We start from the raw sequence: 26680 nt of genomic DNA, 5'->3' as shown, positions 1-26680 counted from the left end.
CTTATTTCATTTCAAGTCTTCAAGGTTTCTTCATGTTGTAGCATGTACGATAATTTTAATCCTTTTCTTTTATGCATGCACCACATTTTTTTTAAATTCATTTAGCTCTTCACAGACACTTGGGTTATTTCTACCTTTTAATTCTTGTGAATAATGCTGCTATAAACATTACTGTACAAGTATGTGTTTGGATCCTTGCTTTCAATTCTTCTGAGTAGACAGCTGGGAGTGGAATTGCTGAACCATTTATTTTGAATTTTTTTCAGGAACTGCCATGCTGTTTTCCATCAGCTCATTTTACATTCCCATGAGCCATGCACAAGGGTTCCAGTATCTCCAAATTCCTTCTTTTTTTTTGATAAAAGCCACCCTAATGGGTATGAAATGGCTTCTCATTGTGATTATAATTTGCATTTCCCTAATGACTAATGATGTTGAAAATTTTCTTCTGAACTTACTGGCAATTTGCATATCTTCTTTAGAGAAATCTCTATTCAAGTCCTTTTCTCATTTTTGTTCTACTTTTTTATTATGGTAAAATACACAACATAAAATTGTACATTTTCAAGTACAGAATTCAGTGGCACTAAGTATATTCACATTGTTGAGCAACTATTTCCACTATCCATTTCCACAACTTTTTCATCATCCCAAACTGGAAATCTGTACATGTTAAACACTTAACTCCCCTTCAACCCCTTGTTACCAATTACTCTACTTTCTGTCTCTATGAATTTGACTATGCTAGGTACCACATATACATGCAATCGTACAATATTTGTCTTTCTGCATTTGGCTTATTTCATTTAGCATAACGTCTTTAAGATTTTTCCTTCTTGTAGCATATATCAGAATTTCATCCCTTCTTAAGAGTCAAAAATACTCCGTTGCATGTAGATACCACATTTTGTTTACTCATTCATCTGTCAATGGATACTTGGGTTATTTCTACCTTTTGGCCACTGTGGATAATGCTGCTATAAACACTGGTATACAAATGTGTTCAAGTCAATGCTTTCAATTCTTTTGGATATATACTCAGACATGAAATTGCTGGATTATATGGTGATTATGCAGTAATTCAATGTTTAATATTTTGAGGAACTGCCATACTGTTTTCCACAGTGGCTGCGCAATTTTATAATCTCATCAGTAGTACATTTCTCCACGTCTTCATCAATATTTGCTAGTTACTGGTTTTTTTATCATAGCCATCCTAATGGGTATGAAGTGGTATTTCATTGTGGTTTTTGTTTGTTTTGTTTTTTGAGAAAGGGTCTTGCCTTTCTCAACTCTAGAGAGCAGTGGCATAATCACAGCTCACTGCAGCCTCGACCTCCCAAGCTCAAGCAATCCTCCTGCCTCAGCCTCCCAAGTAGCTGCACCTAAAGGTGTGCACCATCACACCCAGCTAATTTTTAAAAGAAAATCTGTAGGTCGGGTGCAGTGGCTCACGCCTGTAATCCCAGCACTTTGGGAGGCTGAGGTGGGAGGATCACGAGGTCAGGAGTTTCAGAACCAGCCTGGCCAACATGGTGAAACCCCATCTCTACTAAAAACACAAATATTAGCAGGGCATGGTGGCACACACCTGTAATCCCAGCTACTCGGGAGGCTGAGGGAGGAGAATCACTTGAACCCGGGAGGTGGAGGCTGAAGTGAGCCAAGATCGAGCCACTGCACTCCAGCCTGGGCAACAAGAGTAAAACTCCATCTCAAAAAATAAAAAATAAAGAAAATTGACAATCTCTCTGGGTTGTTTCCTCATATATTAAAAAACACAAAAGAAAGAAAAAACGTACTATAAATAGTCTTTGTGAAAATTACATGTTCCATAAATGTAAAACCTTGTATTGGCTGGGTGTGGTGGCTCACGCCTGTAATCCCAGCACTTTGAGAGCCCGAGGCGGGCAGATCACCTGAGGTCAGGAGTGGGAGACCAGCCTGGCCAACATGGGGAAACCCGTCTCCACTAAAAATACAAAAAATTAGCCAGGCATGGTGGCAGGCCCCTGTAATCCCAGCTACCCAGGAGGCTGAGGAAGGAGAATTGCTTGAACCTGGGAGGTGGAGGTTGCAGTGAGCCGAGATGGCACCATTGTCAGCCTGGGTAACAAAAGCGAAACTCCAACTCTGTCTTAAAAAAAAACAAAAACGCTGTATGTGTTACTCATTGGTAGTATTATTAGTTTTTTGGGGGTTTTTTGTGGGTTTTTTGTGGTTTTCTTGAGACGAGTCTTGCTCTGTCGCCCAGGCTGGAGTGCAGTGGTGCAATCTAAGCTCACTGCAACCTCGCCTCCTGGGTTCAAGCGATTCTCCTGCCTCAGCCTCGTGAGTAGCTGGGATTACAGGTGTCCGCCACCACGCGCAGCTAATTTTTGTGTTTTTAGTAGAGATGGGGTTTCGCCTCGTTTGCCAGGCTGCTCTCAAACTCCTGATCTCAGGTGATCCACCCTCCTGGGCCTCCCAAAGTGCTGGGATTACAGGTGAGAGCGGCTGCACCCTGCCACATTATTAATTTTAAGATAAACTACATTTACCATGCAAAAGGCTAAGTGAACTTCCCACCCCCTGGTTCTTTTCAGAGTTGCAGGGGAGAGTCTAATAATAACCTACATCTCAAACAAGTTTTCAGGTGCTGATAGTATAAGGACCACCCTCAAGAACCCCTCTGAAGCAACATAATTAAAATGTGAATTTAAAACAACCCTCTGGCCAAGTGAGGTGGCTCATGCCTATACTCCCAACACTTTGGGAGGCGAAGGATGTGAGAATCACTTGCACCTTAGGAGTTTGAGACCACCCTGGGCAACATAGTGAGACTCCATCTTTACAAAAAGCAAACAAATTAGCCAGATGTGGTGGTGCATGCCTGTTGCCCCAGTTACTTGGGAGGCTGAGGCAGAATTACTTCAGCCCAGGAGGTCAAGGCTGAAGTAAGCCACGATCTCACCACTGCACTCCAGCCTGAGCAATAAAGACCTTGTCTCAAACAAATAAATAAATGACAAAATTTAGAAACCCCTTCTTCCTCATTGGTATAGTGGCAAATAAAAATAAATAAATACTTAAAAAAAAACCCTTTCAAATAACACTAAGTTTTATTTCATAGCTGAACTAGGCACTTTTGAGGTATTGATTATACATACGTATGCTTCAGGTACAAGAAAAGGATGTCCACTCTTGCCACTTCTAATCATTATTATACTGGAGGTTCTAACCAGGGAAATCAGACAAGAATAAGAAATAGCATCTAGATTGGGGGAGGAAGTAAATCTGTATTTGCGGAGGACATGAACTTATATATAGAAAATCCTAAGGTATCCACTAAAAACTACTAAAGGTAATAAATATGTTCAGATGGTTACAGGATACAAGATCAGTATAAAAAAATTTTTGTTTTTATACACTTCCAACAAAGAATCTGTAAATGAAATTAAGAAATCAATTCCAGGCTGGGCACGGTGGCTCACGCCTGTAATCACAGCACTTTGGGAGGCTAAGTTGGGTGGATCACCTGAGGTCAGGAGTCCGAAAGCATCCTGGCCAACATGGTGAAACCGCATCTCTACTAAAAATACAAAAATTAGCTGGGCGTGGTGGGGGCTTGCCTATAATTCCAACTACTCGGGAGGCTGATGCAGCAGAATCACTTGAATCTGGGAGGTGGAGGTTGCAGTGAGCCAAGATCCGTGCCACTGAACTCCAGTCTGGGCGACAGAGTGAGACTCTGTCTCAAAAAAAAAAAAAAAAAAAGAATTCCATTCACAATAGCATCAAATAGTTTTCTTATCAATTTATTTGTTATAGCTTTAACAAAAGTACAAGACTTACTATACTCTAAAAACTACAAGACACTGAACAAAATTAAAGAAGTTAAAAATAAAATGGAAAAACATCCCACGTTCATAGATCAGAAGACCTTGTTAAGATAATACTCCCCAAACTAATCTATAGATTCAATGCAATTTATATCAGAATTCCAACTGACTGTTTTGTAGAAACTGGCAAGCTGATTCTGAAATTCAGATAGAATTGCAAGGAATCTGGAATAGCCGAAACAATCTTGAAAGAAAAAAGCAAAGTAGGCTGGGCGCGGTGGCTCATGCCTGTAATCCCAGCACTTTGGGAGGCTGAGGCGGGTGGATTACCTAAGGTCGGGAGTTTGAGACCAGCCTAGCCAACATGGTCTACTCTACTAAACATCTCTACTAAAAATACAAAAATTAACCAGGCATGGTGGCATGCGCCTGTAATCCCAGTTACTCAGGAGGCTGAGGCAGGAGAATCGCTTGAACCCAGGAGGCAGAGGTTGCAATGAGCCGAGTTTGCACCACAGCACTCCAGCCTGAGCAACAGAAGTGAAACTCTGTCTCAACAACAAAAAATAAAAAATAAAAAAGCAAAGTTAGAGGACTAACACATCCCAATTTCAAAATGTATTACAAAACAACAATACTCAAGACAGTGTTGTACTGCACAGGACATATAGATCAATGGAACAGAATTAAGTCAGAACTAAATCATACATCTATGGTTAACTGATTATTGACAAGAGTGCCAAGATCATTCAATGTGGAAAGAATAGTCTTTTCAACAAATGATGCTGGAATACCATGTCACAAGCAAAAGATATCCACTAGCAAAAAAATGAAGTTGGACCTTTACCTCACACCATATATAAAAATCAACTTGAAATAGATCAAGGACCTAGATATAATAGCTAAAACTATAAAACTCTTAAAAGAAAACACAGGGATAAATCTTCATGACCTAAGATTTGCCAAAAGACTCAGCTATGTCACCAAAAGCACAAGCAACAAAAGAAAAATATATATAAATTAGACTTTATCAAAATTATAAACTTCAGGCCAGGCAAGGTGGCTTATGTCAGCCTGTAATCCCAGCACTCTGGGAGGCGAAAGCGAGCATGTTGCCCAGGAGTTCAAGACCAGCCTGGGCAACATGGTGAAACCCCATCTCTACAAAAAATATAAAAACAATTAGCTGGGCAAGGTGGCGTGCACTTGTAGTCCCAGCTACTGGGGAGGCTGAGGTGGGAGGATCACTTGAGCCCTGGAGGTCGAGGTTGCAATGAACTGTGATTGTACCACTGCACTCCAGCCTGGGCAACAGAGCAAGACCCTGTCTGAAAACAAAATAAATTAAAATTAAATTAAAAACTTCAAAGTACTTCAAAGAACACCATCAAGAAAATAATCCATGAAATGGGAGAAAATATATGCAAACCACGTATATAATAAGGACTTCTATCTAGAATACATAAAGAATTCTTACAACTCAATAATAAAAAGACAACTCAATTTTAAAACAGGCAAAGAATATAAATAGACATTTCTCTAAAGAAGATATACAAATGGCTAATAAGCACATAAAAAGATGCTTGACATCATTAATCATCAGAGAAATGAAAATCGAAAACACAATGAGATACTAAAAAAAGTAAGCCAAAATCAAAGAATCAGCTAATAACAATTACTGGAGAGGATGTGGAGAAATCCTCAACCCGGTACACTGCTGGTATAAATATAAATGGTGCAGCTGCTCTAAAACAGTCAGCAGCCGGGCGTGGTGGCTCACACCTATAATCCCAGGGCTTTGGGCGGCCGAAGCGGGTGGATCACTTGAGGCCAAGAGTTTGAGACCAGCCCAGATAACATGGTAAAACCCTGTCTCTACTAAAAATACAAAAATTAGCCGGGTGTGGTGGTATATACCTGTAGTCCCAGCTACTCGGGAGGGTGAGGCAGGAGAATCGCTTAACCGAGGAGCAGAGGTTGCAGTGAGCCATGATTGCGCCACTGCACTCCAGCCTGGGTGAAAGAGTGAGACTGTGTCTCAAAAAAAAAAAAAAAAAAAAAAAACTGCAGCTCTTCAAATGATTAAACACAGAATTTCCACATGACCAGATATGTGCCCAGGAGAAGTGAAAACATATATTTACACAAAACCTTGTATATGAATGCTTATAAAAGCATTATTCATAACAGCCAAAAGGTGGAAACCACCCAAATATCCACCAATGAACAAATGGAAAAACAAAATGTGGTATAACCATACGATGGAATATTTTTCAACCAAAAAAAGGAATGAATTACTGATACTTGCTGCAACATAGATAAATCACAAAAAGTGATAGAAGGCAGTCATATGAGTATATGTATTATATTATTCCATTCATACAAAGTCCAGAATAACAAACTCTATAGAGACAGAAAGTAGATTAATAGTTGCTTAGGCTGGGGGAAGCATGCAATATGGGAGGGTGATAGCTGAGGGGTACAAGTTTCTTTCTGAGGTGATAAAATTGTTCTAAAATTGATGTTTGCACGTATCTGTAAAGAGACTAAAAACCACTGAATTGTACACTTTATAGGGTAAGTTGTATGGTATGTGAATTACATCTCAATTAAACTGTTTAAAAAGTAAAAAATAAAAATTTTAGAAAAGAACAATGGAGCATAAAGCTACAAAAAAGTCTCTTAATAAAAGTAAACAATGTTTAAATATTTTATTTTTATTTATTTATTTATTTTTTTTTTGAGATGGAGTCTCACTCTGTCATCCAGGCTGGAGTGCAATGGTGCAATCTTGGCTCACTACAATTTATTTATTTATTTATTTATTTGTTGGCTTGTTTTGAGATGGAGTCTTGCTCTGTCACCCAGGCTGGATTACAATGGCGCAATCTTGGCTCACTACAACCTCTGCCTCCTAGGTTCAAGCAATTCTCCTGCCTTGGCCTCCCGAGTAGCTAGAATTACAGGTGCCTGCCACCACACCCAGCTGATTTTTGTATTTTTAGCAGAGGCAGAGTTTCACCACTTTGGCCAGGCTGGTCTCAAACTCCTGACCTCAGGTGATCCTCCCACCTCAGCCTCCGAAAGTGCTGGGATTACAGGCGTCAGCCACCGTGCCCAGCCAACAATGTTTAAATATTTTATACATTAACTATCTCCACAGCTTTTTGGAATTGGTAGATGGCTCATATTTTTAAATGCAGGTATATCTTTTTAACTTATTATTAATTTGGACATACGAAGTATTTTAAAGCTAGGACTAGAAATCAACTCAGTAGATTTACAATTTGCAGAATTACACTTTCCTCTCTAACTGGCCTCATAATCCAAGAAAAACTATAAGCAGTACCTTAAAAAATTCCATTTTTGAATATTTTAAATATTTATCAAAGAGACATAAGTGCTCATGTCAATTATACATTTAAAAACAGATTGCAAAGTTTATGAGGGTTTTTTTGGTGAATTTTACAGTGAAATAAGTCTTGTCCACTTTAACTTATGAATACTGGTACTCTTAAAATTCCTGTCCTAAGGAAGAAATTAGTCATAAAAAGCTCTGAGGGTATAAAGCAGAAAACGTGCCAAGCAGAGAGACAAACCAGGACATTTCAAGCAAGTATGGCTCAAAGTAGAGTCAAGAGAGTTAAGGTTTTGAGCTATTCTGAAGTGCCAGATGGTCCAGAATCCACCCCCAGATCTTACAAGGTGCCGCATAAAAGTGTGCCAGAAAAAAAAAAAAAAAAAAACAGAACAGAACAGAATGTAGAGAACAAACTAAGAATGTAGAGAACAAACTAAGAATGAAAGCAATACAGACTGCAGAGAAGGGTGAAAACTGTACATACAAACTGAAATATTTCAATCTTCTTCAAGCTCACAACTTTTAATGCCAATTTCCTATGCTAAGTGAACTCTGACAAACTATAAATGGCCCTTGCAACCAAATTAAATATGCTCGGTTTAATCCCTTCAGAATAGCATTTTTCAGATTATTGCTTGAGTTAACCCTTGCTGCCGTCTGCTTTACCATTCAAGATCTTAAAATATAAACTAAAAATTCACTCATTTGATTTCAAAACTCAAATGTATACATAGAAAAATAATTCAATAATATAATAAGTACCACATATAACTCTACAGAAAAAAATTTATCAAATGGTAGAGCAAAGGTTATTTGCAACAGCATAAATTATAGTGGACATATATAAAATATCTGTACATATTAGGGCTTAAACTATAAAGCACACAATCAATTAATATGCTCCAAAGACATTAAAAAGATGCTAAGCAGACCACATAGGAAAACACTTAAAGAAAACAGAATAGGCCAGGTGCAGTGGCTCACACCTGTAATCCCAGCACTTTGAGAGGCTGAGGTGGGTAGCTCACAAGGTCAGGAGTTCAAGACTAGCCTGGCCAACATGGTGAAATCCCATCTCTACCAAAAATACAAAAATTGGGCAGGTATGGTGGCACACGCCTGTAATCCCAGCTACTTGGGATACTGAGGCAGGAGAACTGCTTGAACCTGGGAGATGGAAGTTGCAGTGGGCTGAGATCACGTCACTGTACTCCAGTCTGGGTGACAGAGGAAGACTCCATCTCAGAAAAAAAAAAAAAGGAGAACAGAATAAAAAATGTTACATACATATATATACACACATATATATGTGTGTGTGTATGAAAGAGAGATAATAACTACATTTGGGAAAAAAAGAAACAATGTAAAAGACTAAAATTTAAAGAATGGTGTGGATGGTGATCTATCTTCTACTTTTCGACATGCATGTTCCAAGTTTTCTTTAGTGAGTGAAGAATACTGGAAATGAAAAAACATTTAGGCCCGACGCGGTGGCTCACGCCTGTATTTCCAGCACTTTGGGAGGCCAAGGCAGGTGGATCACGAGGTCAGAAGATCGAGACCATCCTGGCCAACATGGTGAAACCCCTCTCTACTAAAAATACAAAATACAAAAATTGGCTGGGCATGGTGGTGCACACCTGTAGTCCCAGCTACTCAGGAGGCTGAGGCAGGAGAATCGCTTGAACCCGAGAGGTGGAGGTTGCAGTGAGCTGAGATCGCACCATTGCACTCCAGCCTGGCAACAGAGCAAGACGAAAGAAAGAAAAGAAAAGAAAAGAAAAGAAAAGAAAAGAAAAGAAAAGAAAAGAAAAGAAAAGAAAAGAAAAGAAAAGAAAAGAAAAGAAAAGAAAGAAGGAAAGAAAGAAGGAAAGAAAGAAGGAAAGAAAGAAGGAAAGAAAGAAAGAAAGAAAGAAAGAAAGAAAGAAAGAAAGAAAGAACATTTAAACAAATACATATAAATTCTGCAGGTAAGTATTAATAATAATACAAGCAATTCTATTTATCAAATGTCTCCTATATCTCAACAATGTGTATACATCATACATAAGCAAATGAAAGAGTTTAAGTAATTTGCCATGATCACTCAGAGATGTCACAAATGGCAGAGCTACAATTCAATCCAGGTTTGTCTTGTACTATAACCAGTGTTCTTCCCACTACGTAAAACTTCTCTCAGTGTCCCTGGGATGAGAATCTTGACACTCTATTAAAATATATATACAAAATATTTTACCTACTGTTTTGGAGTAGATCACAGATCTTTTGAAGTCTATCCTTGAGTCCCCTTCCTATGCTCTATGGTCAAAGTTAAAAATTCTTCCTTTATTACAAAGAAAAGATAAAACAAGGAATCTCATAAGAAAACTGATGTTATATCCCACAATATGGACTCTATGCACCAAAATACAATTTAACTTGAATCAAATGTTCCTATAGATTTATGTTATCCTTTCAAGTACAGTTTAAATATCCTCTACAGTAACAACCCTGGATCCTATAAAACCATTAAATAATTAAAAACTGCATTACCACCAAAAGTTTCATCATAATCACAGTATTCTCTCATGGCACCCCCTTGCCTTACTTCTATCATCCTTTATCACAGTACTTGTCACACAAGAAAGTCAGTGTTTATCTCCCTAAAAAACCAAAAGCTACTTCAGAGCAAATGTCATGGTCTTATTCTGTATGTCCAAGGCTTACTAGAGTAGTGACACACAGGAGGCATCTAGTAAATGTTTTCTGAAACAGAGGATCAACCATCAATACTGGAAGCACCTTTAATGCATATAATTTCATATTTTTTATATATGCATAATGCTATATCTATGTTGTACCTACAGAACAAAAGATGGAATGAAGTTATCAATAATCCTTAGTATAAATGATCCATCAAAATTCTAATTAAGTGCAACATTTCATAAAAATTAATGGCTCATATAACTAAAATCTATCAATTTACCTAAGACATTCTAACTTCAGAGCCCAAGATCTCTCTCATTATTTTATGCTAGTTCTCAAAAATGTTCGTCTGAGGATCAGAAATCATTACAGCTAATGGTTCCAGGTTTTATTCAATAAAAGTCTGTTTTATAGGGAGTATCTGATACATTTTATCTTTAGCAATACAATACTGTAGAAACTCCAAGTCCAAATAACCATGTCTGAGAGAATATTAGCTTAAAAGTAAATATTGGTATGATGTACACTAACCTAGACAAGCTTAGATTTTCATGAGCAATAAATCTGGAGGTTGCAAAATGAAAAACTACCTTCTACTATGTCTACAAAAACTCTCCACTATAACTTCGTGCAACAATCACTTTCTAGAGATGTGGTGTATGCAATGATAAGTTGATTTTCACATAGGAAGATGTAGTAGCCTACAACATATGTTCAGCTATAACCAACGAATGGTACCACAATAAGCTCTGTCAGAGCCATTTTGCCCGTAAAAATGCAGACTCATTCAATCAATATCCGAGTTGCTTAGACTACTGGGTTACAATTCTGGCTCTACCACTTAGCAGCAGTTTGACCTTGAACAAATTACTTCACCTCTGTGTCCCAGTTTTTTGTTTTGTTTTTGTAAAACAGGGATATAAGGATTACCAAGTTGTAAAGAATACTGAAAGGTTCATCAGGTTGTAAAGATTATTGAAAATAGCACATGACACGTAAGTGTGCTCAGTAAGTATTATTGTTATTATCCCACTATTTACCTCCCCCCAATACACACAAACACACGCACACACACACCACTGGATAATTTCTTTTACATAACAATAGAGGAATGTAAGATCACATGAATGTTCATTTTTATCCCAAAATTTGACTGAAATATCATCAATGACTATAGGAAGCAGCATAGCAAATGTACTTGGAGAACAGATGTGCCTGGGTTCAAGTCTCAACTCTCCCACTTAAAATACAACCGTGAGCAAGTAATACAGAAGATTAATGCCTACTTGTAGAAAGGCTATGAAGATTAAGTGAAATAATGTATGTAGATCATCTAAAAGTATTTAGTATTTATTAGGTGTTCTAGAAGCATCATTCCTCTTCCTTCTCAACAGTGGCATAAGAATGTTTTCCTTCCAGGATCTCTGTATTGATACTTAGCCCACTAGATAGAACTGTTCCACAACTAAAAGAAGACCACACTAAGTTTCCAAACTACAGTGGAGCCGGGAGAGGGAGGAGATCACACTAAAAAAGGCAGAGAAATCACACATAAAATTAAGTTCACAATTTCAGGTTGCCTTCTCATTTAAGTTTTTTAAGCTCAATATTTATGCACAAGGAGTCAATCATGGCTCATGGCAGGCTTAAGAATAAAAATATGAAGATAAACTCTTTCCTCTGTCCTCACCCCTAGAAAGTATATCTTATATGTCCTAATGGACCACAGAAAGTATGTATCTAGGCCAGGCACGATGGCTCACGCCTGTAATCCCAAGCAATTTGGGAGGCTGAGGAGGGAGGATCACCTGAGGTCAGGAGTTCGAGACCAGCCTGGCCAACATGGTGAAACCCCATCTCTACTAAAAACACAAAAATTAGCCAGGTGTGGCGGTGGGCGCCTATAATCCCAGCTACTTGGGAGGCTGAGGCAGGAGAATCATTTGAACTCGGGAGGCAGAGGTTACAGTGAGCCGAGATCACACCACTGCACTCCAGCCTGAGCGACAGAGCCAGACCTGCGCCTCAAAAAATAATCATAAATAAATAAGTATATATCTAAACCAGTGATTTGGCCGGGCGCAGTGGCTCACGCTATAATCTCAATACTTTGGGAGGCCAAGGCAGGAGGATCACTTGAGGTCGGGAGATAGAGACCAGCCTGGAAAACATGGTGAAATCCATCTGTACTAAAAATACAAAAAATATTAGCCAGGCGTGGTGATGCACGCCTGTAATCCCAGCTACTCGGGAGGCTGAGGCACAAGAATTGCTTGAACCCAGGGGTGGAGGTTGCAGTGAGCCAAGATCACACCACTGCACTCCAGCCTGGACGACAGAGCGAGACTCTCTCTCAAAAGTACTAAAACTTTAAAATAAAAATAAATAAATAAACCAGTGATTCTAAACCAGAGGCAATTTAATCCTCTAGGAAATATTTGTCAGTGTCTGGAGATATTTCTGATTGCTGCAACTGGTGAAGGTGTTACGTCTAATGGATAAGGATGCTGCAAAACACCCTACAATGCACAGAACAGCCTCCCACAACAAGAAATTCTCCAGCCCAAAATCTCAAAGTGCCAAGGCTGAGAAACCATGATCTAAAAAACTATAAAGTACTGTAATATAAACGTCTTCCTCCAAAAAATATGTTCTTATCCTAGCATTCTTGGTCAAATTTGTATTCTTATTGCAGATTTAGTAAGGAATAAGCAGTTTGATTATTTCAGATGAAAAACTCCTGGTACTGTTATATTCCCATTGTAATAATCCCCAGTTTAAAGGAGGGAGGAAGTGAGGCTTACTTTTCTTTGTATATTTTTACCACATAAAAACAAGTTTTAAAAAGAGCCCAACTTTTATTTTTTAATTGCACCTCTGATTCATTTGAAAGCCTTATTTATATCACAAAAATGAGTTTCTTCTACCTCATTTCTATCCTACTTTTGCACAAAATATTCAGAAGTTCACATTTATGTGATAGGAAAGCAGAGTATATGAGGCAGGGTACAAGGCCAGCTTTTAACAAATTGGGAAACTACAGGAGTAGCTAAAGAAAATAAGTCACCAGTTCATTTTGTAATCACAACATGCTTAAGAGGTCTCAATAATACCCAAGAAGTCTCAGTAGTTTATTTCTAATATGCAAATGAGTGCACTTAAGAGGTTAAGTAATTTGCCCAAGATCACAGAACTACTCAGGGGCAGAACAGGTGTGCTCTTGCAGTTATATTAGTCTGCCTCTGCTCCTGAAGTTTAAAAATCTAGGTTTTGCAGAAGCTCTAAGAGAAAAGACTGACAAATTAAACATATAAAACAAATATTTCTACATAATCAAAAAATGCCAAAAAAAAGAAAAATTCAGAGAAAAAAATTTTGCAAAGAATTTTGCAAAGAAGGGCAAATTTCCTAAATATAAGAAGAGTTCTTACAAATCAGTGAGAAAGAAGACAAACAGCCCATCAAGAGAACAGGTAAAAGACTAAAGCAGTTTATAAAAAAAAGAAATACAAATGGTTTCAAAGAAAAAAAAAAAAAGTTCAGCCTTACCCATAAAGAAATAACAAACTAAAACAATGAAATTGTTTGAAATCTTTCTGATTACTGGACTGACAATAATATACATGTTGATCAAGCTGTGGAGGAAATGACACTCTCAAACATGTGTGCTGCTACAGTGTTTCTGAATGTAAATGAGCAATTTTTTTTTTTTTTTTTTTTTTTTTTGGAGACAGGGTCTTAGCTCTGTCACCTAGGCTGGAGTGCAGTGGTGCAATTATAGCTCACTGTAACCTGCTAATCATAGCTCACCTGTAGCCTGCTAGGACTACGGGCGCACACCACCATGCCCAGCTAATTAAAAAAAAATTTTTTTTTGTCCCAGATGGATTTCACTATGTTACCCAGGCCTTGAACTCTTGGCTTCAATCAATCCTTCCGCCTCAGCCTCCCAAAGCACTGGAATTATAGGCCTGAGCCACTATGCCTACCCCAAATTAGCAGTATCTATGCAGATTAAAAGTATCCTCTGGCCCAAAAATTACACCTACTAGAAATTAATCCATATGCTCACACATGTGCACAAAAACATGTAAAAGAGTATCCACTGCAGCCTAGTTGTAACAAAAGATTGAAAACAAAATAAATGTCCAGCATTAGGTGGCCATTAAAATAAATAACAGTAAGTTCACATATAGAAATACCCTGAGGTTTTGAAAACAATAAGGGAGATCTATATGTGATGATATAGAGCAATCTCCTAAATCAGTTAAGCTAAAAATAATATAACAACAAACTGTGAAACAATAAACAGCTTACACAAAAGAATATACATATACAGTATACATATATATTTATTCGCATATACACAGACTATTACTGGAAATTCACACAAGAAACTGGCAAGAATGGCTGCCTCTGGGAAAGCAAATGAGGGCCTAAAGCAGAAAGAAGACTTCACTAGCATTGTGTGAATTTTTTTAAACATGAATTTATATTGGCTTTTTAATTTACTAACTATAAAACCTAAGTCCCAAATTCTGAGCCTCAGTATCCTCCAATTTGAAATGATGATAATAATAGCTTAGTTCATAGGTTACGCTTTGTTAAGTTATAAAGCAGCACAAAAAATTATAAATTAGTCCTCTAACTGAATTGTCCAAATCAATTAATATAATTATTATCATTCCTCTAATCAATTTCTCTAAATGTTTAGGATGAAAACTAAGTGTAGACACAATCTTAGAACACAAAGCTTTACTTTACACGTAGTTATTGTGTATTCAATTTAAATGAATAAATTTTCAAAAATGCCGTAGAGAAAAGCTAAATCAGTTGATTACAGAAGGAATACATTCTCACTGTTGAAAACAAGGTAGATAAAAACTACAACCATGCTATTATAAAATTTTAGTGTTTTTTTTCTTCCAGGCTTTCTTCTACGCATGCTTAACTGGGTTAGATCATTTGTCTAAATAAAAAAAGTTCACTTTACTGTAATACAGCATTCAATTTACAAGGTTCCTCAGATTATTAAAAACACCTAATATAATTTTTAATGAAGGCATACCTTGTTGATTCAACTGCTTTAAAAATGAAACTCCAGCATACGAGTTTGCCTAATGAACTCTGCCTGGAGTAACTTTTCGTTTATTATTTCTACCAGTTCTCCAACTAACCAGATCTCTCTCAGGTTTTACTTGGTTTTGGTTTCCAGAATACTGATTTTTTTTTTTAACTTTTATTTTAGGTTCAAGGGTACATGTGAAGGTTTATTACATCAGCGGACTTGTGTCATAGGTATTAAGCCCAGTACCCAATAGTTATCTTTTCTGCTCCCAATTTTATTAAGCCCCAAACTCACAAACAAGTATATAAAGTGCTTTTTGTAATTCCCTAAAGAACAAGTAAAATACCTTAGATTGGGCCTTTAAAATCACACTATCAGAGATTGCAGAGATTCTGAACTATGATTCGTTGCTAATGATACTCAATCTTTTTCTATTACACGTTAGTCTGTTACTAGCATTCTGTCTCCAAATAGAGTGAAAACAAAGGAATGCATTGGATTATTCCTGAGAGACTTGCTATTGGATGAACTTGTTCCTAATTAATTTTAACTATGACAACCTCTCCCAAGTGCTGAACATTTCAAGCCATCTTTGAGAAGGGTTAGATATCTCTCCCAAGAGATTTCCTGAGTATATCGAACCATAATTATAGGCAATAAAGAAAAACATCATTAATGTGCCTTTCCCATTGTAGGAACTCAAATATCTGTCATGTTGAGAACAATATCACTTTTCTGCTTCTGAGAACATGTTGTCAGAATGTAAATACTAACCTGTATTTACTGTCATAATTGTTAAACCAGACTACTAAGATGATATGTTTATTAGCACTTGTACTGCGTACTTGTTTAAAAAATGAAACTGAAAATAAACACTACAAACTGTGAAATTATGGGAGATGTTTTCCTCTAATTTCCAAGTTTTCTGTAATACAGTTATATCACTCTTGTAATTTAACAAAAAAAGCATTAGAACTGTTGTTATACCATTTATATACTAGGATTTTTAAAATTAAGTCCCTACTTAAGGGCTTTTTTATTACTTTCAAAAAAAAAAAAAAAAAGAATCTGACAACATAGTGAGTCCCTGTCTCTACAAAAAAATTTTAAAAATTAGCTGGGCATGGCGATGCACGCTTGTAGTCCCAGCTACTCAGGAGGCTGAAATGGGAGGATCCCTTGAGCCCACAAGGTTGAGGATGCAGTGAGCCTGATCATGCCACTGTACTCCAACATGGGTGACAGAGTGTGATCCTGTCTCAAAAAAAAAAAAAAAAAAAAAAAATTCTTGCTAAACTAAAGCAAGAAAACCAGTATAAAGCTGAATTGCTAAAAGACTATTTTAAATATTCAAATCCTATCTCAGTAAAATAAAACCTTTATCATCAATAGCACTACCTTTGAACACACAATTGTATCATCCAAGATATTATCAAAGGCACTAGAGATTCAGAGGCAAAAACCATGGCTTATATCCTCAAGAGGCTTACTACTTAAGACAATGGCATATGCCGAAAAAAAAGAACAAAAAATGTAAGGGAGCGTTGGATATGCCAAGCAACTAGTACATAGAGAAGAACAGTAAAATAGCTTTTGACGTCCTACAGACCTTGGTTCAAATCGTAGATTCACCACTTACTAGCTTACTTACTAGCTTCTCTAATTTGTAAAACATATCGTTAGATTCTAAGTGTAGTAAAATTCCTGGCATATAGTAATTCCCAAAGGGAAGTTAACAGTATTATTATTATTAGGGATATGGGCGTTAGGGAGTAAAACTGACTACTGGAAACTTTTTTTTTTTTTTTTTAAGTATTACATGCTTTTTTTCTAATCTACCAACAGAAGCAAAAATCAAGATCTTTCTCCCTCAGGTTTTACTTCTCATTGACAAGAAGTAAACAGAACACCTAGTAAAGACAACTGAATTAGAAAACATTTAAGGCTGTAAAGCACTAAAGAACCCAGAGAAAGTCCACTAGGTCTATAAATCATAGAACACTGTCTATAAAACAGGATCTTAAAAGTTGGAAAGGTCCTTAGATCAGCTAATTCAAACTCCTCTAGCAGAAATAAGTTCCAGGTTTTGTCTCCAAGGTCAAAGAATTGTTAACTATTTTTGTTCATGAGTATATATATCCTCAGTACCTAGAGTAATTCCTAGCACATACTGAATGCTCAGCAAATATTTGTTGAGTCTCTTTTAAAGTTAAGAAAACTGAGGCCTGGATATTTAACCCAAACCCATACAGTTAGCTGTGGCCAAAGCAGAACTGGAACTAACATTTTGGTACTCTAGCATTCTATCATCTCTAGAAGCTAGACTATAATAATTTAGATAATTTATTTTGGTGGCTGGGGAGTTGAAGGGTTGGTTGGCAAGCTTGGAAAAAGGAAGGAAGGCATAAGCTAAAACATTTTTCACATTTTTTCCCCAAACTCAGTTTTGCTTAATTGGTAAAGGCAAGAAATTATAAACACGATAATCCCAGTACAATGTCTAGTACATAATAGGTACTATAAAAATATTTGCTGAATGAAAATCATCAAGATATGAACAGAAGCAGAAATTAACTTGAGCATGTTTAATCTCCATAACTGTTATAGAACCCTTTAGAGCTTTCAGTCAGTCCTACAACAGTTATTAATTACTTTCTTCCAGATAGGTACCATGGGAGAAAGATGGATTAAAAGATGTCCCTGCCCTGAATGAGCTCTCACTTGAGTATGCCTATGTCTAAATGTGTGTGCTGGGAGAGTGGGCAGGGTGGGGGGAACAGAGGATGACAAACGGGTCAGTAATGAATGTGAAACCAGGCTGCATTGTTATCTTAGTGTATTGGGCTCAGGCAGTTATAAAAAAATTAAATTAAATTTAAAAACCACAAATCTGCAAAGTTTTGAAGTAACAAGGAGGCACATTAGGGTATACTAGCAACTGGAAATGTTATTTTTTCCTGTGCCTTCGTAATCCCTCTTATTGCCTCTTCATGTTTTAAAATCAGAATATTCTGAATTTACTTACTTGAATTATCAATAAAAATTAACCACCAATGTATATTCTCTCATATGTGAGGCACTGAAGGATAATAGCTACTACTGATTCCGTACTTACTGTGTACACATTAATACCTAAATATATAACCCAAGAACATATGTAAATTTTTTAAATGGCTATAAAACTGACAGAGCTTGAAGCAATTCTCCAGAGATGAATGATGTAAATAGAAGCTAAAAACATGGTATTACCCAGGGAGAGAATAAAGTATGCACACAACTGAGAAGCAATTTTACGGAAGTCTTTAAGAGCACAAAATCTTCAAGGGAAAACTCCTGCCAGAATCGGCCAACAGAGCCAGAAAACAACAGCCTGCCAACAGGGATCTTGTTTAATGCAAGTCACTAACTAGACTCACAGAAAGTGAATACCTAAAAGTCAGTGCTGTCGTTGTTCAAATTTGAGTTTTGGGAAGACCCTTCCAAACATACATAACCAAGACTAAACCACCACATTCCATGTTAAAGGGTTCTTCCCCACTGTTATCTGCTTGTCAGAACAGGACAACCACCACCACCATCAAAAAAAACTGGGAAATAGACTTCCCTTATGACACTTAGAATTCCTGCAAACACGGGTTAGTTATTTTACATGAAGCATGTACGTGACTCCTGGTTTCTGAGAAAACATTTTTTTCTCTCTATCCTACAGTGCTAGGCAAAGCACCCCAAAGCCTCTTGATTTTAAACACAGAAAACTCCACTGCCGAAATGTTTGCCCTATCCCAGCGCTAAAGCCTTAGAAGCACCGACGAATCTAGGCCAAGGAGTACAAGATGGCAGTGAGATACCACAATGCAGGCAAGGAAGACGGGATGGGCCCCAATCGGGAAGCACGCGCCACCAGCTCTGGAGAGAACCGTCTGAGGAGACGCGGGGGAGAGTTTGGGTCACAGGAGCAGGAAGGAACTGGCAGGTGTCTGTCACCTTATCATCCCGGACACCATGTTTACATTGTAATTGGCTTCTTTACAGAGAGGGAGGGACCAGGTTCCCAGTGTGAGTGATGTTTAGAGGTTTTCTGAGAAGCACAAGGACTGGACTTTGACAGGAAGCAACGAGGCAAGAGGGAAGCTCGAGAACAGGTTTTGCTGAGGATTCCCCCCAAGAAAAGTGCTCCCCGGGAGGCCGTTCCTGGCACCAAGACTGGCGGAGCCACCACACCCGTTAAAAGGATCCACCTGGACAGCGATCAGGCGTGAGCCCCCCGAGGGGAAGTTGAAGTGGAAGCAGACGTGGGTGGGAAAAGGCTGCATTGGGGGTCTGACCCAGAAGGAAACCTGATCAGGAGGGGGAGAGGCTGAACGGAGGAAGGGGCCGGCAGAGTGGGTAGTTGAGTAGGATGAGACTTCTTTGGAGGCGAGGCTAACTACATTAAACCCTGGGAAGGGAGGGCTTCCGTCGGACCCTGGGAGAAAGGCAGGTCTGGAGAGGAAAGACTGGCTTGGGGGGCCTGCGCGTCCGGCTCTGGAAGGCAACTCCTACTGGGGGCGGCGCGCAGCCGGCCTAGCGGGCGAGCCTCGTGCGGCCCGGGGGTGCGGCCGGCCCGCGCCAGCTCAACAGGAGCTCACCTGGGATGCGTGCGGCCCTGTTGGAGGAAACTTCCTGGGTAGGTGAAAGCTGCCCCGCGCGAGCCGGCCCGGCACCGGCAGAGCGCGGCCGGGTCACAGTCCACTCGGCAGCGGCGCGGAGGGCGGCGGGGGCCGCGCGGCGCGGGGCGGGGCAGGAGGCGCCCGACGACCCTGGGCGAGGTCGCGGCGGCCGCAGGGGGGCTCCGGCTCCGGAGGGCGCCCTCCCGCAGTCGCACCCGCTTTCCCTCACACACACCGGCCGCCCGGCCCACAAGCCAAGAAGCTGCCTGGGTCGGCGAAGCTGAGGGCGGTGGGGGAGGGGGCACCGGCCGGCCAAGCCCGGCGGACGGGCGTGTGGCGTTACCTGTGTCAGAGAGAGCTGGGCCGCCGCAGCCATGGTGTTTCCATCATGCAAGGGAGGGGAAGGAAGGACGGGCTGACTGGGGCTCGGGGCGGGGAGGAGGCGGAGGGAGCGGCCGCAGGCGAGGCCGGGGCGGGCGGGCGGGCGTCTCCCCTAACTTCCACAACTTCCCTCTTCACGCCCGCCCCGCCCCGCCTGGCCCCGCCCGCCGGAGCCGGCCGCGGCGCCGCCCAAACCCTGGCGCCGGAGTCTCGGCCACCGGACCAGAGCCTGCCCCCGGGGCCGCCTTGGAAAACCCGGCGCGGACATAAAATTAAAGCGGACGGGCTGCGGAGGCGACTGCAGATTGACCTGTGAACTTCAGACAGGCCACCTACCTACGCTGAGCTCCTGCTTCTGAAAAATGGGGGAAATTGTAACTAGAGGCCCAGTTACTTACAAAGACTAAATGAGATAATGATAGAAAATAATAATGGCACTTTATATATGCCAGGCTCTGTACTAGACTCTTATGTTTTGAATTGTATGAATGAAGGAACTGAAACACAAATAAGTGTCTTACTAAGGTCATACAGCTAATTATATAGCTGAATTAGAATCCAAGTCTAACTGTAAAAACTTTATTTAACCATCTGCTAGTATATTGGAAAAGACATTAAGTCATTCCCTCCCACAGCCAAAATCCATTTGGAAAGGGGAAGCAAAAATGTATTTGCCTGGTGCCTGTCACACTTAGATTGTTTAACAAGGGAACGCTGGTGCCTGTAGCACTCCTAGCTTCTCCCATCATCCACTTAGCAAACTCCTCCTTCTTTCTCAGGACATAATTCAAGTTTCACCTCCTTTGCAAAGTATCTTTTTCTCCTCCTCATGTCAGAGTTACACACTCTCCTTTATAACCTTTCTTCTCTACCTTGTGAAGTCATCACCCTAATGACAGTTTACACCTATCCATCCCTCTAGATTAAGAGCTCCTCAATGGCAAGAACTGTTTTCAATATATTTCTATATCGTCAGACCCTAGCATTACAGTGCATGCTCAGTTAAGGCCTTCGTTCCTGCCTATATTAAACATAACACATCCTACACCTTCTGATGCTGCCAACCTTCAGTTGGAATACCCAGTTACTTGAAATTCATCTTCAAAGTCTCAGAGTATATACCACCTACTTCAAGAAGCCTTCTAGGAACTCCATACCCCACCTCTAAGTTGTTCTGATGTGACCGTTTTTATACTCTGCCTTATCTGTAAGCGTTAGTTGAGGGTTTGTCTCCACCTCACTGCACTGTAAAATCCTTGAGGACAAGGGGCTGACTCACTGCTTTATCTCCCTCATAGTTTAGCCTACCACAGAGGCCTCAATAAATGTATTTGCCCGAATTGGTCTTAATTTCTTAGTCACGATGGCTTCCCATTACAACAAACCACAACTCTATCAGGCCTACACCCATTACCATTATCATAGCAGTCCCCGTGGTAGGAGGGACAACTGAACAAGACCCAGGATGGAGTTAGCCCCACCTAAGTTTTTAGACTATTGCCTCCACAAGCAAACCATTCCAGAAATTTCCCAAGGAACTCCTAATTCTACTCAGACTCCTTCTGGCAAAGGCCAGCTAACAAGAGCAAGCCATATAGGTCTGGTGAGTAACCACTTATTCAAGAGCATCTTCCTTGGCTTCTTTTTTGCTGCTAATCTCTTTAACTGAAGAGAGAATAAGAGATACTGTTTTACATTACTTCACTTTGGTACACTTATCAGCCATAACCACAACCGGTGTTTCTACTGGTGTTTTCTACTTTATATTAGCACATTTGAGCTTCACAACTCTAAAAGGAAGTAATTGTCATACTCACTTTACAAATGAGGTAATGCAGGGTCACAGAGGCTAAGTGATTTGCCCAGGGTTATACAACTGATAGACAAAGCAGCATAGTATAGTGAAATAAATAGGACTCGGACATTAGGAATATCCAGGTTCCATTCCTGGCTCTCCCATTCACTAGTTGTATGCCCTTAGGGTTGTTGTGAGGATGAATGAGATGACATATACAAAAGTGCCTAAACTTGTAGCTACACAAATTATGAAATCTGAAAATCATGGAGCAAATCGCTTTGGGGAGTATAATTTCACTTGCTATTCAAGGGGACTCCTCCAAACCATATGAGATGTAAGATATTCCTCTCAGATGAATAAGGTGGAAACCCTGCCATGTAGTTTCCGGAAAGGCAGTGCAGAGTAGCAAAGAGAATATTAAGAATCAGAGTGTGACCGCAGGCAAACCATTTAACCTCTCTGAGCTTCAGTTTCTCATATAGGAAAAGTAAGGAATTATTACTGTTTTAACTTTTATATGATTTATATTAAGTCAAAAGCACACCTTAGCCAGGCATGGTGGCACATGCCTATAGTCCCAGCTACACAGGAGACTGAGGCAGTTGCACAGAGCACGAATTCAGCCTGAGCAACATAGAGAGACCCCATCTCTAATAAATAAATAACACCTTGTATGTATACAGTATTGCTTTTCACCGTTTATAAATGTTTTTATTTTATTTTTATTTTTTTGAGACAAGGTCTCACTCTGTCACCCAGGCTGGAGTGCAACGGTGCAATCTCGGCTCACTGCAACCTCCGCCTCCTGGGTTCAAGCGATTCTTGTGCCTCAGCCTCCTGAGTAGCTAGGATTACAGGCACCCGCCACCACACCAGCTAATTTTTTTTTTTTTTCTAGTAGAGACAGGGTTTCACCGTGTTGGCCAGGCTGGTCTCAAACTCCTGACCTCAAGTGATCTGCCTGCCTCAGCTTCCCAAAGTGCTGGGATTACAGGCGTGAGCCACCGTGCCCGGCCAAATGTTTAGAAGCACAACTTCTAATGTTCAGTAAGTACATTATAAAAGTTTGTTGAATTGAACTGAATACAATCTCATATATAATTGTTATTTGGATCTTCACTTTATCCCCATAAGAAAATCAAGGAACAAATATTTTATAAATTTATTTTATAAATAGCTTCTATAAGTAAGAGCCATTGACAGCAGGTTTGGGTCTTGGTTAACAAAAAATAAAAAGAATCAGATGCCCTAGCAAGGGAAGACTTGCTTAAAATCTTTATATGGGAATTGCCCCACGTCCCCTTCCAGACCACTAGTAATTTGTAGTGGCTTCTTTCTTCATTCGTAGGTTCTGGTTTAAATTAATGACATGTAATGGGAGATGGGAGCATGTCTATAGGGAAGAGAATAATGGGCCAAATTCCCAAAAGAGGCCTAGAACTTCTGAGAGAGGTGTTTTTTGTTTGTTTGTTTTAATGACAAACCAATGACAATTTGCAAATGTGTGGCCCAGATCTTGACAGAGCACTGGGTCATATCCCAAATCTATTTTCGGAGAGGAAAAATGTAGCCAATCAAATATATGTTATAATCTAATTCATTATAACAAGAATGAGCTGCATGGAGCAGACAAGAAGAATTTATCTGTTTTTTCTAGGACAACTTAATGTCTCTGGGTCACTAAGCCTCATTTTCCTCATGATTACATTGAAGATAATAATATCTACTTTGTATGGATGGTTTAAGGATTAGAGCTCATGTATAATGGCCTATCAGAGAGACTGGCCTGGAATAGATGTTCAATAAGTAGTAGCTATAAGATACCATTCTTCAAGATCACCATTTAACTCTCTACCCTTCAGGCAACCCTCCAACAACTAAGTTGGTTTGACAGATATATTAGTTACATGAATGGGGCTGCCAGACCAGACCAGGTGGCTCACATTTGTAATTTTAGCACTCTGGAAGGCCGAGGCAGGAGGATTGCATGAGCCCAGGAGTTCAAGACCAGCCTGGGCAACATAGTGAGACCTCGTCTCTATTTTTTTTAAATCAATCAAATAAAAATAAATAAATAAATAAGAATAAGGGTGCTTTGAACAACTGACATATCCCTGTCATTGAAAAAGTAGATGTTCCCTAGGTAAACAAAGTTGTATCTAATGACTTAAATCTGAATACTAACCAACAATTGCTGTTTTCTTTTTTTTGTTTTATTTATTTATTTATTTTATTTGAGACAGTGTCTTGCTATGTTGCCTAGGCTGGTCTTCAACTCCTGGGCTCAAGTCATCCTCCTGCCTCAGCCTCCCAAAGTGCTGGGATTATAGGTGTGAGCCACCGCACCCAGGCAAATTGCTGCTTTAATGTGCATTATTTCATTTATTCCTCAAAACAGCTCTACAAGGGTTATTTTTAATCTTTTTTTTTTTAACAGAAGAGGAATTTGTCCAAATTCATAATGACAAAGCTGGGAATTATACACAATTATACACGGGTCTTCTGACTCAAATGCGCTTTTTCCTGGGGTGTGTTGCTGGTGTCCTGCAGACATTAATCACCACCCAAGAAGACTTGTTAAAATTTTGCCCTTGAACATGGGAAGCTGAAGATGAGGCTCTGGATTTACGATAGCCCTAAACCCAGGATGAGCCTAAAGAGAAGACCTTAAATCATAAACAGCTTTGTCACCAATCATCTTTCTATCCTACTCTAACTCCAACCCCCCTCCCCAACCCATCCTTAAAGGAAATCAAAACTACTTTTATTTTCTTATTTTCTAGCTTTTAGAGGCAGTTGTCATATCAACGCTTCATGAACACTGCGTGTCTGTGATGTCAGCATCTAGAAAGTTGAGAAATGTGAGGTGATTGAAACTATGAAAAAAAAATACTGAGGAACTCTCTGAATACACAAAGGGCCAGTTTATTTGCATGAGACTTTGAGAGATGGGCTTTCCATATAGATGGTGCTAAACTGTATTTTAAAATCTTACTACAACTCTCATGGTAATCTGAAGCTCATGCTTCTAAGCTGCTGGTTTCATAAATATAGTCCATCATTGTTCGCGTTTGCCCAGGGCAGAAAGAATATGTGAGGCAGCACAATAACAACAATTGTGCTATGCAAATAACCATCCCTGTGCCAGGGATTGAGCTATGAAAAGAACAAGCAGTAAGAGATTTGTAAATGCCATACACACGCAGGGTGTGATAGAACAGTTCAAAATTGTCATCATCGCTAACTTTTCAGGGCAGTGGGATACCCTGAGAAGAAGTTGAGTTTAGGACTGGGAAGGCCCAGGTTGGTCCAGTTTTGGTCCTGCAGGTTCTTTGGTGACTTTGCAGAAGTGAGGAACTATACCAAGCCACAGTTTCCTCTCCTGTAAACTAAAAGTAATAATAATACCTACCTGCTCATGCTATTACAATGATTAAATGAAGGTTTATGTGAAAACCTGGGACACAGCAGAAACTAGATAAGCATTAGCTCCTTTTTCTTCCTACTGGAGAACATGTAGGGTTTAAGTAACCAGAACACAAAAATAGAAAATATTTTTAAAGGTTTTCAGTGGCCTTCCAAAGCCCACTTAATTGTTTTTTACATAAAATGTATTTAATCCATTAGTAATATTTATTGAGTACTATACAGTAAGAGAGATTATTATATTTATGTCCCCAAAGGCCATTGGCTTCTAGTGAGAAAGCAAACACTGTTTTGCCCTTGCCCTATTTCCTTCCTTTCCTCTCTGTCCTTTATGAAGAGTGCTGGAAGCCATAAGAAACCAAAAGGAACACCATAGGAAAGAAACCTTGCACTCATGGCTGCAGGTTCTTTCATCTGCAGGTTTCAAAGCATTTTCTCCATAGGTAATTACTAGCCCTACTTACCATGTGTGAATGCTGAGACACCATCAAATTAAGAAGCTTGCCCTAAATCACAAGGCAAGTCAGAGGATGGGCTGCAGACAGAACAAAGCTGTCCTGTTTGCCAGACTTGGGCTCTAAAGTAGGGCACATGAGTGTCAACAGAAGACTTCAAGTGATGAGGAAAAAAGTTTGAGGAATCCTGATTCCGAATCAGCGCAATAACAAGAGCATGGGCTTCAGAGTCAAATTTGATTTCAAATCCCAGCTCAGCCCCATTTGACTGGCTGCCTGACCTTCATCAAATCATAAACTAAGTCTAGTTTCCCTTTTTGTAAAATGAGGATATTCTTACTTCTAAGGGTTTTGGGGAAAGTTAAATTATGTAACTAGTGTGAGAGAGCCTGGTTCAGTATCTGTCACTTAGCAGGTGCTGATAATGTTGGTTTATGTCATTGGGAAAAGTTAATATATCTCCCCCACAAACACAAAATAACAAATAGACAACTCTTTCAGTCAAAGATTTTCAAAGCCATAATCACAGTTGTGTCTCAGTTTAAACCCATGACATCTCACATTATAGCACAAATAGAGGATGCCTTGTTCAGGCCTTCATCACTTTTCTTCCTTGATTCTGTGCTTTCTCTCATAGCCCAAGTCCAATCTACCAGAAAGTTCTGTCGGCTCAATCTCCAATATATATCCAAGATCCTAATTTCCAGGTCTGACCACTTTTCACCACCTCCACTACCATGGCCTTTCTCTTGGACCACTGCTAAAGTTTCTTAACCAACATCCCCACTTCCATGATTTTGCCTAGGTTCATTCTCCATATCATAAACTGAATGATCTATTTTTATTTATTTACATCACCCAGCTGCAGTGCAGTGGCACGATCATGGCTCACTGTAGCTTTGAACTCCTGGGCTTAAGCGATCCTCTTGCCTCAGCCTGAATGATTTTTTTTTGTTCTTTTTGAGACAGCATCTCGCTCTGTCACCTAGACCAGAGTGCAGTGGTCCAATTTCAGCTCACAGCAGCCTCCATCTCC

At 39.6% G+C, this 26680-nt stretch overlaps 2 protein-coding genes across 4 annotated transcripts in view; one reads left to right on the top strand and one right to left on the bottom strand.

The window, feature by feature from the left end:
- EPS15 (epidermal growth factor receptor pathway substrate 15) overlaps nucleotides 1-20141 on the bottom strand; it is a 164972-nt gene extending 144831 nt beyond the window's left edge. Inside the window, exon 1 of one of the 3 annotated variants that reach the window (XM_034965094.2) lies at nucleotides 19928-20141. In XM_034965094.2, coding sequence (XP_034820985.1) covers nucleotides 19928-19960 — 33 coding nt within the window. In that variant the 5' untranslated portion in view covers nucleotides 19961-20141. The remainder of the gene's footprint in view (nucleotides 1-19927) is intronic. The other 2 variants (XM_034965105.2, XM_034965099.2) reach the window with 2 other exon arrangements.
- OSBPL9 (oxysterol binding protein like 9) overlaps nucleotides 19517-26680 on the top strand; it is a 275275-nt gene continuing 268111 nt past the window's right edge. Inside the window, exon 1 of the mRNA XM_063607656.1 lies at nucleotides 19517-19601. The gene's annotated coding sequence lies outside the window, so the exon portion shown is untranslated. The remainder of the gene's footprint in view (nucleotides 19602-26680) is intronic.

The sequence above is a fragment of the Pan paniscus genome, chromosome 1 (genome assembly GCF_029289425.2).
Source record: "Pan paniscus chromosome 1, NHGRI_mPanPan1-v2.0_pri, whole genome shotgun sequence".
NCBI lineage: Eukaryota > Metazoa > Chordata > Mammalia > Primates > Hominidae > Pan > Pan paniscus.
This window is presented reverse-complemented; position numbering and strand designations above follow the sequence as displayed.